At 40.9% G+C, this 17,309-nt stretch overlaps 1 protein-coding gene across 4 annotated transcripts in view; it reads left to right on the top strand.

Annotated features, from left to right (window-relative positions):
- Positions 1-17,309, top strand: part of DLGAP4 (DLG associated protein 4) — a 90,991-nt gene that overhangs the window by 64,676 nt on the left and 9,006 nt on the right. For 3 of the 4 annotated variants that reach the window (XM_004370380.2, XM_004370379.2, XM_004370382.2), the window contains 2 exons: positions 1,714-1,802; positions 2,332-2,744. In XM_004370380.2, coding sequence (XP_004370437.1) covers positions 1,714-1,802; positions 2,332-2,744 — 502 coding nt within the window. Of the gene's footprint in view, positions 1-1,399; positions 1,480-1,713; positions 1,803-2,331; positions 2,745-17,309 lie in introns of all 4 variants that reach the window. The other variant, XM_004370381.2, reaches the window with a different exon arrangement.

The following is a 17,309-nucleotide window of genomic DNA, read 5'->3' as shown; positions in this document are numbered from 1 at the left end:
CGCACACTCAGGGCAGTGAGAGGGGCAGCTACCATGGACCGAGCGCTTGGTGAGGTGGATCCCAAACCCAGGGGATCAGTCAAGGAGGACAAGGTGGTGTGCACCGTGGCTTGGAGCTGGCAGGGATCTCCATTTCCTGCCACCTCTGAGCACTTGGGCATGGCCAGTTTGATGACAAATCACTAGAATGCAGGGGAAGGATCATAGGACACAGAGGGGAGACTGAATGGAACAGTGGGAGGGGTAGCAGAGAAGGCTCACTGGCCAATTTCTCACACTTGCCTGGATTTCTTCCCCCTAAGAGGTAGTTCTGGATTCAGTTTCCCCATATATACAAGAAAAACTTTGGCCAGGAGACTCCTGTTTTCTGGGCTTGTCTGGCTTCATCTAGCTGGGCTTCTTCATAAGGGTCCAGCCCTGTCCTGCACAGCTTTTCTAGGTGGGATTCTTAGGAACACAGAGTGGCCCAGTCTCTGATCCTCGGTCCTGACCACCAAGGTCTTATTTTGGGCAGACTCACCCTCTCCCTGACCAAAGCAGATGCTCTTATCTTCCCAGATAACCCTTGAAAGAGTAGAACCACCTTTGATTCCTTTCACCTAGGAAATCACAGTGGGATAAGGGCCCTTTAGCTCTTGGGCTCATCCTGGGCTTCCCCTTCCCTGGATTCACCCCACCCGTCCCGTACTCATGTCACAGCTCCTTGGAGGTAACGATGCTGCACTCCCTGAGCTGGCTTTTGCTGAGGGAAAGGGCGACTACACCCCTGTGGCAAGGAGGAGCCTGGGGCTCAGCCCCACTGCCCCAGAGAGTCTCCCTGGCCCCTGTTTCTGAGTCCCCACTTTCTGAGGATACCCTGACAACACTTGTCCCACCTCTTGGTGCCTCAAGCCTAGGCCAAGTGTGGGTTCTCCCTCATTCTTGAGAGGTGATGAGACTGCTGGCCTGGCTGCTTCATGGCCAGGCACCTTTGTCCCAGGAAAAAAGGCAGCCCCAGGGCATCACTGTTGGCCATGTTTCTTCCCACTTCCTGAAAGCATAGAATGCTAGCTTTGGGGTCAGTCCTGGCCTTCCTGCTGCCCCCCAGGTCCACCCAGGGCTGAAGGTGACCTCAGCCAAGTATGATTGAGGCTCAGGGACCAGGGATTCCATCCCATAGTGTCCAGGGACCTCGTTGTTGGCCTTGGTGGTAGTTTTCAAACCTAGAGCTGCTGTCCAAGGTTTGCCCTTAGTTCACTGCCTCCAGTTGCCATTCTAGGCTTCAGCCGCAGGGTTGGGGGACTTTGCCTCAAGACAGCCCCCAGCTTCAACTACACCAGATAACGGCTGTGGCTTTGTGTGTGTGTGTTTTCTTTCTCTTTCGTCCTTCTTTTATTTCTTCTATCTGATGCGTGTAAAGGAGAGGACTAGAAGGAACGGTTCCCACCTCTTGGAGGACAACGGACCCAAAGCGATCGATGTGATGGCACCCTCCTCAGAGTAGGGAAAGCCATTCATCTCCACCCCATCCCACCTCCTGCCTCCGCACGAATGAGCAGTGCCCGGCTTAACCTGGTCCGGCCTTGGGCCCACGTGCAGTGTCCGCATGCCTCATGTCTGTCCACACGTCTGTTTGTATCATCCCACTAATGTGAATTTCAGCAGCAAGTGTGGTGTTTGTTTTTTATTTTTGTCTTTGTCTCTGTGCCGTTGCTGTCGTTGTCCTTCAATAAGGTTGACTGCATTCAGCCAGTGCCAAAAGAGGAGCCCAGTCCCGCTACCAAATTCCAGTCCATCGGGGTTCAGGTAGAGGACGACTGGCGGTAAGTCGGACAGAGGTGGTGGCTGCTTCTCCCCCCCTCTCCTCTCCCTTCTTCTGCTCTCCCCTCTCCTGTGCCTTCTCCTCCTGCTCTCCCTAACCCACTTCTCCTTGCTGGATTTCTAATAACCAAGCTGGGTTTGGGATGCGGGCGGTGGCCCAGGCATGGGAGGGGGGCGGGCAGGCAATGAGCACTTGCTCTGTGAGATTCATCAACCATGGGGGGCCATGGCTGGGCTGAGATGTGGCCTCAGCTACCCTGGTGTTGGTGGTCTTCCTGGCCCCACTGCAGTAAACAGGCAACCTTATGACCTTGTTTGTGTGTGTGTGCGTGTGGGTGTGGGTGGGTTGGGGCAAGGGCTGAGCTGAGAATGAGATGGGGGCTGTGGGGCCCGCTTCAGGCGCATGGTGAGCAGATGATGCATCCGTTTCTCTGTCTCCTGTGTGTCCGGGTCGGGGCAGCCTCTGGTCTCTGGCCCTCTTGGTGACTCTAACCCCTTCCTGCCCCACCCTACTCCACCCCCAACCCACAGAAGCAGCGCCCCCTCCCACAGCATGTTCTCCCGACGGGACACCGACTCGGATACCCAGGATGCCAACGACTCGAGCTGTAAGTCATCTGAGAGGAGCCTCCCAGACTGTACCCCACACCCCAACTCCATCAGCATCGATGCTGGCCCCCGGCAGGCCCCCAAGATTGCCCAGATCAAGCGCAATCTCTCCTATGGAGACAACAGCGACCCTGCCCTAGAGGCGTCCTCGCTGCCCCCACCTGACCCCTGGCTTGAGACGACCTCCAGCTCCCCAGCAGAGCCAGCACAGCCAGGGGCCTGCCGCCGAGATGGCTACTGGTTCTTGAAGCTACTTCAGGCCGAGACAGAGCGGCTGGAAGGCTGGTGCTGCCAGATGGACAAGGAGACCAAAGAGAACAACCTCTCTGAAGAAGGTGGGTGCTGCATGGACCGTCCCCATGGGGCAGGGGCAGGAGGGGTGCACAGCTAGTTTTGCAGCTTCCTTCCAGTCTGCCTTGGAGCTTCTGAACAGGGAGGGTCTCTTAGGTCCTCATCTTGGGTCAGTTCCTTTCTTCCATCTGTCTGTCTAACCAAACCTTTTTCCAAAAAGGGTTTACGGCAAAGTTGCTGCTTATTCTAGTGCAAGCTGGAGTCAGCCACCTGGGTTTGTATTCCATCTCTTGGGACCTTGGTGAAGTTACTCTGAGCTTGTTTCTTCATCTGTAAAATGTGGGTGATACTACTGTGTAACCTCATAAGGATATTGTGAAGATTGAATATGGTGATGCACGTAAAGGACCTAGTACAGTACCTGGCATAGAGGAAGCTGGCACCATAATTGTGCCTTCAAGAGCTTCTTATTGAGAGCATCTATGCTGAGCACCAGGAATCTCACTCAGAACCTCAACAGGGTGTTGGGCAAGATAGATGTTACCTACTTTCCCACTTGGGTATCTTCCTATACCACGCCCATGTCCAAAAATTCTCCTGGGAAATTAGTTCAAGAACTAGAAATAATTTAGGGAGCCTAGATTCTTAGGTGGTTGATACAGGGGCAGGGAGTGGTTTGGAGACAGGTCTCTGGGAAGCTCCAGGTTATCGCCCTAGAAGCCGCACCCTGCACTGACCTGGTTCAGCCAAAGCTCCACTGCCCAGTGAACTCCTCCTCCACAGAAAGTTCAGGAGGAACAGAGTTTTACAGTGTCCAAATATGATACACCCAGCATCCCACGGACACCTGATCGGGTGGGACCTGAGGGAAGCACCCTTTGATAATTCAGAGGGTGCTTTAGAGTCTTTGTTTTCACTGTCCTCTAGGCCAGTTCCCAGCTTTGATGTCACACCCACTAGTGTGTAGGGATCTGTTGTGAGGTATGTGCCTAATAACTTTTTACAATAATAGTATTAAAAAAAATTTCAGAACAGAGGCAAAGTTCAGAGAGTACTAAAAGGCTTCTAGCAGAAAATGTCCAGTCCACTGCCCTACCTTAAACTTTCCCCACTCTTAGTAGCTGTATATTCTGGTATTTGCCTTCATATTTTGTTTTTTTAATATAATTGCCTTATTTTTTTTGTCTAAAATTGTCATTATGTATTGATTTCTTGTTATAATGGATGAGGATTTAGCTCTGTTATACCACCCCCACCCTCCGTATATCACATCACAGTTTTTGGTTAAATAACAACCAATATTTCTATTTAATCTGCACACATAAATATTGTTTACTGCAGAGCCTAATAGTATATATTATGATTTTGTTTTCTTTTTTATACATTTTGTTTTTCCTAGAATGAATGGTTGCCTCATTTTTTTTAAATACTTCATTTTCTAAATATATATTTATAGTTTTTTCCACATATTCCACCAAATCAGCAAACTGTCATCAATATTATTTTCCAAGTGTGCAAACATACCAGATAATCTCATGATTTCAGATTTGCTCTGGTGCCCTCTGTCCTCTGCACTGACCTGGCTGGTTGCTCTCTGGGCCTGCTGCCTAGCTGCTGTCCTGAGACTTCCCCTTTCATCACCTTGGACTGCCTTTGACCACTTTCCTGCGATGGATGCCCTGCTTTTTGGACCACATATCTTCTGCTTTCTTAGTTTTAGTCCCTCATTTTGCTAAAGCACATCTTCAGTTAGCTTCCTAAGACACAATGCCTAAATGACAAATTTTTTAAGCTTTGCATGTCTTTATTCAGACCTCGTACAGTTTGACTGGGTATAAAATTCTGAGTTGAAAATACTTTTCCCTCAGAATCTTAAAGGCTGCATTGTGTTTAACTTCCACTGCTTCTGGTAAAATGTTTAATGTCATTCCAATTCTCAGCCCTTTGTATATTTTGTCTCTGGAAGCTTTTAGAATCTTCCCAGTATCTCCCTTATGAATTTCTCGATGATGTGCTGTGGGTTGGATCTTTTTTTATTCATTGTGCCAGTAGTTAGTACGCTATTTCCATCTGAAGACTCAGGTGTTTTGCTGCTTAGAAATATTCTTGCCCTGGTAGCACAAAGGTTAAGCACATGGCTGCTAACCAACTGGTTGGCAGTTCAAACACTTGGACTGCCTTTGGACCACCACCCAGCATGTCTCCTTGGAAAAAGACCTGGTGATTGGCTCCCATAAAGATTACAGCCTAGAAAACCCTATGGAGCAGTTCTGCTCTGTCACATGGGGTCACTGTGAGTCCAGATCAGCTCAACAGTACCTAACACCACCAATTTTTAAAAGTAATTTTCTCACCTGCATTTGTTCTGTTCGCTCTTTCTGGAATTCCTCTTAGTCAAATGTCGGACTTGCCGAATTGATCCTCAGTTTCTCATCTTTCCTTCCCTGGTGTCTATCTTTTTGTTGTACGTTCTGGGAGATTCTCGTTTTCACTCTATAACAGCTTTAATTGAGATATAATCCATATACCATAAAATTAACTCGCTTAAAATGTACAATTTAGTGGCATTTAGTACATTCACAGTTTTGTGCAGCCATCACCACTAATTTCAGAATGTTTTCAGCACCTCAAAAAGAAATCCCTACAAATAAGCAGTCATTTTTTATTCCCTTCTCCTCCCAGCTCCTAGCAATCACTGATTCTGTCTATGTGAATTTGCCTGCTCTGGACATTTTATATAAATGGAAACATATCATATGTGACCTTTTGCATCTGGCTTCTTTCAGTTAGCACAATGTTTCCAAGGTTCATCCAGGTTGTAGCGTGTATCTATACTTAATTCCTTCTTATGGCTGAATAATAGTCTCATATGAATAGACCACATTTTGTTTACCCATTCATTTGTTGATGGACATTTGGGTTGTTTCCACTTTTTAGATTTTATAAATAATGCTGTAGTGAACATTTTTGTACAGAGTTTTTGTGTGGATGTACATTTCCCTTTCTTTTGAGTATATACCTAGGAGTCAGATTGCTGGGTCATGTGGTAATTTAATGCTTAACTTTTTGAGGAACTGCCAGACTGCATTCCACAGCAGCTGTATCATTCAGCAGTCCCACCAGCAGTGTATGAGGGTTCCAGTTTCTCCACATCCTCACTGACACCAGTTTTTCTTGGTTTTGGTTTATGTTTTTGCTTATAGGGCACAACACAAACAACACAGCTATATAGTCAATCTTGAGGAAAACTAAAACAAACTACTTAATCCTTTTCGATTATTCATTCATCCAAAAATATATTGACCGACTTCTCACCAAAATGGGAGTAGTGACTTAGGTCCTTGGTGACTTCAGGATTGTTGAGCGCACAACTTAGGCTCTCCCTCCAGGTCGTGCTCCTTTTTTTTTAATTGAGGTAAAACTAACCTATTAAAGTGTACAATTTAGTGGCACTTAGGTCATTCACGATGTTGTGCACCCATCATCTCTATGTAGTTTTAAAACAGTTTCGTCACTCAAACAAAAAGAAACTGTGTACCCCTTAGCCATCATTCCCCATCTCTCCTTCCCCCAGCCCCTGGCAACCACTAATCTGTTTTCTATCTCTGTGGATTTGCCTATTCTGGACATTTCATACAAATGGAAACATATGTGACGTTTTGTGTCTGGCTTCTTTCACTTAGCATAATGTTTTAAGGTTCATCTATGTTGTAGCATTATCAATACTTCATTCCTTTTTATGGCCAAATAATATTTCATTACATGGAATTTTGGATACACATTTTGTTTATCCATTCATTTGTTGATGGACATTTGAGTGGTTTCCACCTTTTGGCTATTGTGAATGTTGCTGTTCTGAGCATTTGTGTGCAAGTATTTGTTTGAACACCTGTTTTCAATTTTGGGGGGTGTACGTACCTAGGAATGGAGCCCTGGTGGTACCAACCAAAAGTTCGGCAGTTCGAAGCCACCATCTGCTCCTTGGAAACCCTATGGGGCAGTTCTGCTTTGTCCTGTAGGATTGCTATGAATTGGAATTGACTCAAAGGCAATGGGTTTTTTATACCTAGGAATGGAATTGCTGGGTTACATGGTAATTCTTATGTTTAAGTTTTTGAGAAACTGCCAAAGTGTTTTCCACAGCGACTGCACATCTGACACTCTCCACCAGCTGTGTATGAGGTTTCCAATTTCTATACATCCTCATCAACGCTTGTTACTATTTGTCTTTTTTATTATAGCCAGCTAGTGGCACAGTGGTTAAGCATTCAGCTGCTAACCAAAAGGCTGGCAGTTGGAATCCACCAGCTCCTCCTTGGAAACCCTATGGGGCAGTTCTACTCTGTCCTATAGGGTCACTGTGAGTCGGAATTGACTCCATGGCAATGTTGTTTTAAATTTTTAGTTATTGTGAAGTGATACCTCATTGTGGCTTTGATCTGCATTTCCTTTCTAATAATGTTGAGCATCTTTTCATGTACTTCATGGGCATTTGTATGTCATCTTTGGAAAAAAATGCCTATTCAATTCCCTTGCCCATTTTTTAACTGGGTTTGTCTTTTTAATACTGAGTTGTAAGAGTTCTTTATATATCCTGGATATTAGACCTTTATCAAATATATCCTACCATTCTATATACTGTCTTTTTACTTTCTTGATAGTGTCCTTTGATACTTGAAAGTTTTTAATTTTGAGGAAGTCCAGTTTATCTATTTCTTTCTTTGTTGCTTGTGATTCCACTTGGTTTTTTAAATTACGAACATATATTAATTCACTAAAAATTAAAATCAGGATAAAAGTTTGAGGGACTGAGAAGCTTGACTGGAAGTTCTGTGTTGGCAGCCTTGTCAAAAGGTGGGCTTCTTTGGATACCTTTTCAGAATCATAGTTTTAACTATGTAAAGTAATAATTACATTAAGATTACAAAGGAAACCAATTGCATTAATATACAGTTATCAAAATTTTAAATAAATTTGTGCTACAGCAATATATGTACTTGTTAATACAGTAAGTAACAAGATCTAGCGGTGAATCTAATTACTGTAATTTAAAGTATTGATGACCATAAATAGGATTTCAAGATAACTGTGACAACTCTAAAGTGATATTACATTATCTGTAATTCGGTGACAAAGTCACAGGTGCTGTTACTAAACGAAAGTGGTGTGTTGTCCATCCAAGTTTAAGGACATCCTGAATATCCATGCACTCCTTGGAGTCCCAAGAACCCCAGAGAATCCCTGCTTTATGTAACTGGGTGATAAATGGGCCCTTTCCTTGGGAGAGGACCTTGAAATGTTATCCTTTCTTGGGAATCTTTCTGAATTCCCTTCAGAAAAGAATCTTCCCATTTCTCTAGGGGGCATGTATGTGTCTGGTGTTGGCAGGGCAGAGGAAGAGAGCTTGCAGGCTTGTAATTTAATCCACAGCATCAGCCGTTGCCCTCCACACTGCCTGATGGCCCGGATTCAGAGCATCTAGGGCAGCACCGTCCAACTGAAATACAATGTGAGCCACGGGTGTGATTTTAAATGTTCTAGGAGCCACATGTGAAAAGTAAAAAGCAAAATTAATTTTAATAATTTAGTTAACCCAATATATTTAAAACAGTACTGTTTCAACATATATTCAGTATAAAAATGATTAATAGATGTTTTATGTTCCTTTTCATACTAAGTCTTCAAAACCCAGTGTGTATGTTACTCTTACGGCACATTTCAGTTCAGACAAGCTACATTTCAAGTGCTGACTAAGCAGCATGTGGCGAGTAGCTGGCATATTGGACAGTACAGATCAAGAGAATGGGTAGGCGTACTCAGATACCTTAATGCCAAAATGGTGATGTAGTGGGTTTGAGTCTCTTAAACATTTCTGTTACTCAGCATTATGTTTTGGCGGTTCTATCTAGTTTAATACAGATATAGCTCATTTCTATTCTGCAGAGTGGTCAGTCATATGCATATACTACATTTTCTTTGTCCATTTTCCTGATAATGGATGCTCAAATATTTTCAGTATTACATCCTGGTGCATGTCTCTCTGAGTATAAGATGTGAGAGAATTCCTCTAGGGTATGTACCTCGGACAGGATATTGGGTGGAAGGGAACACACCTTTTACATTTTAATCAGTTGTGTTTAATTGCTCTCCAATGAAGTTATACCAGTTTATCTTTATACTGTCAGTGTTTGAAAATTGCTGTGTATTTCCCTAGGATCCTCATTAACTTGACCCTGTCAGCCTTTGATTATTTGATGAGTGGAAAATTATATTTGGTTGATTTATTTTGCATTTACTTGGTTACTGGAAAAGCTGTGCATATTTTGTTTAATTTGTAGTTCTCATTATATGTGGATACTTATACTATGTCTATTATATATATTTTTTATTCCACACTACTGCTTGTCTTCTAAAATTAATGATGTCTTTTATCATTATAATTTTTAATATTGACAGATTCATATTTACTCATCTTTTCCTAAATGTCTCGTGCCTTTGATATTTCAGAATACTTTCCGTGTCTCAACAGCATAAAAATTTTTTCCTGGTTTCAAGTATTTGGGTTTTGATTTTTGTTGTTGTTGTTCTTTTCAATTTAGGTGTTTCATCCACCTGCAGTTTATATTTGTGCATTCTAGATCTCATTTTTTCATATGGAAAACCACTTGTCATAACACTGTTTATTGAAGAGTGTCTCTACTTTGCCCACTGATTAGTGATGCTAGTCAATCATAACCTCTGTCATATTCCTCCAGATGCAGGGGTGTATTTCTGGGCTGTCTTCTGTTCTGCTTTTTTGTCTATTTTTGTGTTAGTACAGTTTTAATTACCATAGCTCTGGAATATGCCTTGGTATCTGGTAGGGTGAATCCACCCTTCCCCTGCCTTCCCCACCCCTGCCCTGAAAGAAAAATTATTCTTACAACTTCACTCTTCCAAGGTTAATTTCAGAATTAATTTGTCAGATTCCTCAGAAAAAAATTGCTGGGATGTTGACTGGAACTAGAGTGGATTTATAGATTAATTTGGGAAAAATTGATACCTTTAAAATATTGAGTCTTCTCAGCCACGAATATAGTTCCATTTACTAAGATCTCTTTTTATATCCTTCCATTCAAGTTTGATTAATTCTTCCATGACAGCCTTACATATTTTTATTAGGTTTATTCCTTGGCACTTTATAGTTTTTGTTTCCATAGTAAAATGGATTATTTTTTATATTTGTATTTTCTAAATAGTTATCGATAGTAGATAGAAATGCTGAATGTTTATATATTGATCTTGTGTCCAGCAACCTTGTATAACTCATTCTACTGTTGTTATTGTTGTTAGTTGCCATCAAGTTGACTCATACTCGTGGCAACCTTTTATATCTAACAGAACAAAACATTGCCCAGTCCTGTGCCATCTTCATAATTCTTGGTGTGTTTGAGTTCATTGTTGTGACTACTGTGTCAGCTGATCTCATTGAGGGCTTCCCTCATTTTTGTTGGCCTTCTGCTTTACCAAACATGATGTCTTTTTCTAGCAATTGCTCTTTGCTGGTGACATGTCCCAAGTAAGTGAGTCAGAGTCTCACCAGCCTCACTTCTAAGGAACATTCTGGTTGTATTTCTTCTAAGACTGATTTGTTCACTCTTTTGGCAGTCCACTGTATATTCCATGTTCTTCGCCAGCACCACAGTTCAGAGGCATTAGTTGTTCTTTTGTCTTCCTTTTTCATTATCTAACTTTTGTATGCATGAGATGATTGAAAAAACCATGGTTTGGGTCAGATGCACCTTAGTTATCAAAGTGACATCTTTGCTTCTTAAAACCTTAAAGAGGTCTTTTACAGTAGATTTGCCGGTGTAATACATCATTTGATTTCTTTACTGCTGCTTCCATGGATGTTGATTGTAGACCCAAGTAGAATGAAAACATTGACAGTTTCAATGACAACTTCAGTTTCTTCTCCAATCAGTGTCATTTATCAGTCCAGTTGTGAAGATTTTCATTTTCTTCATATTCAGGGTGTATGTTTTTTTAATAATGGCAATTTCCTGTCTCCCTTTCTAATCCTCTGTCTCATGCATATCTTGTCTAACTGTATGACAAGGACCTTCAGGATAGTATGGAATTAGGAGGATTATAACAGGTATCCTTCTTTCAGTCCTGACCTTCATGCAGTGAATACTTAGTACCTGTCATGTGCCAGGCACTGTTCTAACTTCTGAGAATGCAGCAATGAACAAAACAAAGTCCCTCATGGAGCTTACATTCTCATAGGGAGAGACAAAACAAACATTCATTTAATATGCAAGATGGTTATATGTGCAACAGAGAAAATAAACACAGAAAACAGGATAGTGAGTGCTGCATGGGTGGGAGCAGTGTTGCTGTCCTACTTAGAGTGGTCACAGAAGGCCTCTTCGCTAAGGACACCTTGGAGGGAGAGAAGCCGTGTAGAGATCTGGGGACAACAGCCTTCCAGGCAGAGGGAACAGCAGGAGCTGAGAACTCCTGCGGTGGGCAAGTGCTGGACATGTTCACGGCCTTGGGAACGCAGCCAGTGTGTCGGCAGCAGAATGAGCTAGAGGAGAGAGATGAGAGATGAAATCAGGGTAGTGGCATGGAGAGTCCAATCACACATGGCCTCAGAGGCCATTGTTAAAGACTTGGCTTTTACTCTGAGAAGAGAACTCACTGGAAGATTTTGAGGGCTGCAACCTGCAATTCTTTTTTAAAGGATTAATATGGCTTCTCTGTTCAAGAGACTGGGGGCGATGAGGGGCGGGGGGACAAATGGAAGTTGGGAAATGAGTTAGGAGGATATAACAGTAACCTGGGTGAGAGAAGATAGTGGTGGCCATGGAGGTTTTAAGCGAGGAGGGGGAGTCAGATTCTGGATATATTTTGAAGATAGAGCAGGATTTCTTGATGAATTAGGTAACAGAGTGAGAGGAGTGGAGTAAAAAATGGTTTGGTTGCCAGTGAAATGGGAAAGACTGTAGGAGCTGTAGATATCAGGACAGAAGTCACGGGTTCTGTTATGGACATGTTCAGTTTGATATTTTTTATTAGACATTTGCGTACAGAAGTCAAGCAGGCAATTGGTTATCTGAGTCCAGGGAGAGGTCCAGGTTGAAGATTAAATTTGGGAGTCATCAGAGTATAGATTAAGGCCAAAAATGAGATTTGACTGCCTAAACAATAGAGATGAGAAGCTATCCAAGAACGGAGTCCTGAGATACTGTGGGACTAGAGGAGGGTCCAGTGAGATAGAAGAAAAGCCAATTGAATGAATAAAGGTTTCAAGAAAAAGAATCAGTTGTGTGAAGAGGTGCTGATGAGCACCAGTCAGATTTAGAAATATGGAGGTCATTAGAGACCTTGAAGAGCTGTTTCTGGTCCAGAATTTACGCTTACAGCTACTCATCTCTAGACCCACAAGAAAGGCTGAAAAATGTAGTCTTTTAAAAACATTTTTTTTTGCAATTTTTAAAATTTAGATATAATTCACATAAAATAAGATTCACCATTTTAAAATGTACAACTCAGTGGTTTTTTTAGTATATTCACAATGTTGTGTCAACTCTCACCACTAACTTAGGACATTTCCATCTTCCCAGAAAGCAACACTGTACCCATCAGCAGTCACTCCACACATTCCCTTCGCCAGCCCCTGGCAACCACTAATCTGCTTTCTGTCTCCATGGATTTGCCTATTCTGGACATTTCATATAAATGGAATCATAAACAATATATGGCCTTTTGTGTCTAGCTTCTTTCACTTAACGTAATGTTTGCAAGGTTCATCCATGTTGTAGGATGTGTGAGTACTTTGTTCCTTTTTATTGCCAAGTAATATTCCATTGCATGGATATACCACATTTTGTTTATCCATTCATCTGTTGATGGACGTTTGGGTTGTTTCCATCTTTTGGCTATTGGCAATAGTGCTGTTATGAGCATTGGGTGTACAAGTATCTGTTTAAGTCCCTGCTTTCAATTATTTTGAGTATATACCTAGGAGTGGGATTGCGGGGTCATATGGTAGTTCTGTATTTAACTTTTTGAAAAACTGCCAAACTGTATTCCACAGTGATTATACCATTTTACATTCCCACCAGTGTATGAGGGTTTCAATTTCTCCACACCCTAAACACTTGTTATTTTCCCTCTTATTGATTACAGTCATCTTAAAAAAAAAAAAAAAAAAAAACTCGTTGCTGTCAAGTCAATTCCTACTCCTAGCAACCCTGTAGGACAGAGTAGAACTGCTCTGTAGGGTTTCCAAGGAGCACCTGGTGGATTCGAACTGCTGACCTTTCGGTTAGCAGCCATAGCTCTTAACGACTACACCAGCAGGGTTTCCCACAATCATCTTAGTGGATATAAAGTGGTCTCTCATTGAAGTTCTGATTTGCAATTCCCCTTCTGACTAATGATGTTGAGAATCTTTTCATTTGCTTGTTGGGTGTTTGTGTATCTTCTTTGGAGAAATGTCTATCCAGATCCTTTGCCCATTTTTTAATTGGCATATTTGTCTTATTAATTTTGATCAAGTCCAGTTTGTCTTTTTCTTCATTTGTGCTTTTGGTATCAACTCTGAGAAACCATTGCCAAATCCAAGGTCACAAAGATTTACACCTTTGTTTTCTTCTAAGACCTTTATAGTTTTAGTTCTTACATTTAGAATTTTTATCCATTTTGGGTTAATTTTTGTATATGGTATTAAGTAGCAGCCCAACTTCCTACTTTTGTACATGGATACCCAGTTGTCCCAGCAGTATTTGTTGAAAAGACTATTCTTTCCCCATTAGATGGTCTTGGCACACTTCTCAAAAATCAGGTGACGAAAAAAAAAATCAGGTGACCATGTATGGGTTTATTTTTAGGCTGTGAATTCTATCCCATTGATCTGTCTTTATGTCAGTAGAACATTATTGTGATTATAGTTTTGTAATAAATTTTGAAATTGGAAAGTTTTCCAACTTTGTTCTTTTTCAAGATTGTTTTGGTTATTTTGGGTCCCTTACATTTCCATATGAATTTTAAGATCAGCTTGTCAACTTCTGCAAAAAAGCCAGCTGGGGGGTCTTAAAAGCCTGTGATCAGCCATCTGAGATACTCCTCTGGTCTCACCCCTTCGGGAGCAAGGGAGAATGAAGAAAACTAAAGACACAAGGGAAAGATTAGTCCAAAGGACTAATGGACCACAAACTATACCACAGCCTCCACCGAGTCCAGTACAACCAGATGGTGCCCGGCCACCACCACTGACTGCTCTGACAGGGATCACAACAGAGGGTCCCAGACAGAGCTGGGGAGAAATGTAGAACAAAATTCTAACTCACAAAAGAAGACCAGACATACTGGCCTGACAAAGACTGGAGAAACCCCAAGAGTATGGGCCCCAGACACCTTTTTAGCTCAGTAATGAAATCACTCCTGAGGTTCACCCCTTAGCCAAAGATTAGACAGGCCCATAAAACAAAATGAGACTAAAGGGGCACACCAGCCCAGGGGCAAGGACTAGAAGGTAGGAGGGGACAGGAAAGCTGGTAATAGGGAACCCAAGGTCAAGAAGGGGGAGAGGGTTGCCATGTCTTGCGGTTGTTAACCAATGTCATGAAACAATATGTGTACCAACTGTTTAATGAGAAGTTAGTTCTGTGAACCTTCATCTAAAGTACAATTTTAAAAAAAAAAAAAAGCCAGCTGGGATTTTGATATTGAATCTGCAGATCAATTTGAATATTGCCATCATGATAATATTTTCTTTCAATCCATGAACAGAGACTATCTTTACATTTATTTAGGTCTTCTTTAATTTCTTCCGACAATGTACGGTAGTTTTCAGTGTTTAAATCTTACACTTATTTTGCTATATTTGTTCATAAGTATTTTATTTGTTTTGATATTATTGTAATTGGAATTATTAATTTCAGTTTCAGATTGTTCATTATTATAAATATTCAGTTCTGTATATTGATCTTGTATCTTGCAACCTTGTTGATCTCCTTTATTCTAATTGTTTTTGGGTGTTTATTTTGGACTCCTTAGAATTTTCTACATACAAGATCATGTCATCTGCAAGTAGAGATAGTTTTACTTCTTTATTTCCAATATGCATACCTTCTATTTCTTTTTTGCCTAATTGCCCTGGCTAGAACCTCCAATACAATGTTGAATAGATGTGGAAGAGTGGGCACCCTTGTCTTGTTCCTAATCTTAGAGAGAAAGCAGTCATTCATCTTTATGACGTTGGTTATGGACATTTTTTACTGTATCTCCAGGTGTACAAGAGTTCTGTATGGTATATATTTGGGAGTGAAAATGCTTAGGTCATAGCGTATGCACATGTTCAAGATTTAGAATAAAGTGCCAGAATGTATTCCAAAGTGGTTATTCCAATTTATACTCCCATCAGCACTGTTTTACAGTATGCAAGAGGCTTTTTCCTCCCCCAGTCTAGTAGATATGAAATAATGATTATAGCGTGCATTTCATTGATTGCTAATAAAATGAAGCATCTTCGTACATATTAGCCACTTATGTTTCCTTTTCAGTGAAATGCCTGTTAATGTCTTTTGCTCATTTTTCTATTGTTGTGTGCCTTCGAGTCGATTCTGACTATAGGACGCAGTGCCCCATAGGGGTTTCCTAGGCTGTAATCTTTACGGGATCAGATCAACAGACATTTCTCCCACAGAGCCGCTGGTCACTGACCTTTCTGTTAGCAGCCGAGCACTCTACTAGGTTGTCTTTTTCTTACTGCCTCATAGATGGTCTTTATATATTCTAGATTCTGGACCTTTGTCAGTTATATGTATTAGAGGTATAGTTTCCTAATTCGTGGCTTGTCTTTTCACTTTGTTTATGGTAATTTTTGATGAACAGAAGTTCTTACTTTTAATGTAGTCAGATTTATCAGTCTTTTCTGTTATGGTTTTCATTTTGTGTATCTTAAGGAACCTTTCCTTATCACAAGGTCAAAAAAATATGCTACTGTTTTTTTTTCAAAAGTTTTCAAGTTTTGCCTTCCACATTTAAGTCCTTGATCCCCCTGGAGTTGATTTTTCTGTTTGGGGTGAGGCAAGGATTTATTTTCATTTTTTTTTATTGGATAGTCTTATTGAAATGTTCATCTTTACCCTGCTGATCTGCGATCCACCTCTGACACTTATCAGGTTGCCCTATATGCGTAGATCTGTTTCTGAACTTTCTATTTTATCTTTCCCCAGGCCAAAGTCACATTGTAACTATATAATGAGTCTTGATAATTGGAAAGATAATTCTGGACCTTTGTGTCATATGGATTATAGATATCTTCTCCCAGTTTGTGACTTGTCTTTTTGGGTTCTTCTTCAAGAGTGTCTTGGTTAACTTGGCTCTTTGCTGTTCCGTATAAATTTTAGAATCAGCTTTTCAAATTTCATGTTGAAATTTGTACTGGAATTATACAAAATCTATAGAGAAAACTGACATCTTTATGAATTGAGCCTTTTCTGTCCAAGAACATGGTACGTCTCCATTTATTTAGGTCTCCTTTAGTGTCTTTCAGTTAGATAGATCTTACAGATTTGTATATAAGTGTTGCACATATTTTATTAGATTTGCCAGATTAGTATTTTAATTTGGGGAGATGCTGTTGTAAGTGGTGTCTTTTGTTATTGCAGTAACTTTTTTTGTTGTTGAAATGCTGTTGGCCTTTACATTGATTTTTTTTTTAATCTGGAAACCTTGCTAAATTCTCTTATTAATTTTAAAATTTATAAATAAGGAATTGCTTTTAATACTGTACCATTAGTGTGACGTTTATTATAAGGTTTTATTTCTTTGTTTCTTGGTACATGCTTGTTCTGGTTAAGAAAATTGTTGAATGGAAATTTTTAATGTAACTATTTAGATAAATCACATGGGTTTTTTTCAATCTAGTAATGCAGTGAATTTTATTAATAGTTTTTTCTCCTAACTTCTTTTTGGATTAATCAAGTATTTTTATTCTATTTTTGCTATTTGCTAACTTGGTATTATTCTTTTAGTAGTTTACCCTAGAGATTACAACTTGCATCCTTGACTTTCTAAAGGTTAATATAAATTAATACTTTTACTACTTCCCAGATTATGCAAGGACCTTAGAACACTTTACGCCATTTATTCTCCTCCTGACTTTTGTACTATTGCTGTCATGTATTTAATTGTGTATATATTTAAATGCTGCAAGACTTTTTTTTTCTCTTTTGATTGTATTTTAGATGAAGGTTTACAGAACAAATAGTTTCTTATTAAACAGTTAGTACACATACTGTTTTATGACAATGGTTAACAACCCCACAACATGTCAACACTGTCCCTTCTCAACCTTGGGTTCTCTATTACCAGCTTTCCTGCCCCCTCCTACCTTCTAGTCCTTGCCCCTGGGCTGGTGTGCCCCTTTAGTCTCATTTTGTTTTATGGGCCTGTCTAATTTCTGGCTAAAGGGTGAACCTCAGGAGTGATTTCATTACTGAGCTAAAAAGGTGTCTGGGGGGCATACTCTTGGGGTTTCTCCAGTCTCTGTGAGGCCAGTAGTCTTTTTTTGTGAGTTAGAATTTTGTTCTACATTTCTCCCCAGCTCTGTC

The sequence above is a fragment of the Trichechus manatus genome, unplaced genomic scaffold, assembly GCF_000243295.1.
Source record: "Trichechus manatus latirostris isolate Lorelei unplaced genomic scaffold, TriManLat1.0 scaffold00008, whole genome shotgun sequence".
Taxonomy (NCBI): Eukaryota; Metazoa; Chordata; class Mammalia; order Sirenia; family Trichechidae; genus Trichechus; species Trichechus manatus.
Note: the sequence above shows the minus strand (reverse complement) of the source record. Positions and strands in the feature narration are given on the sequence as shown.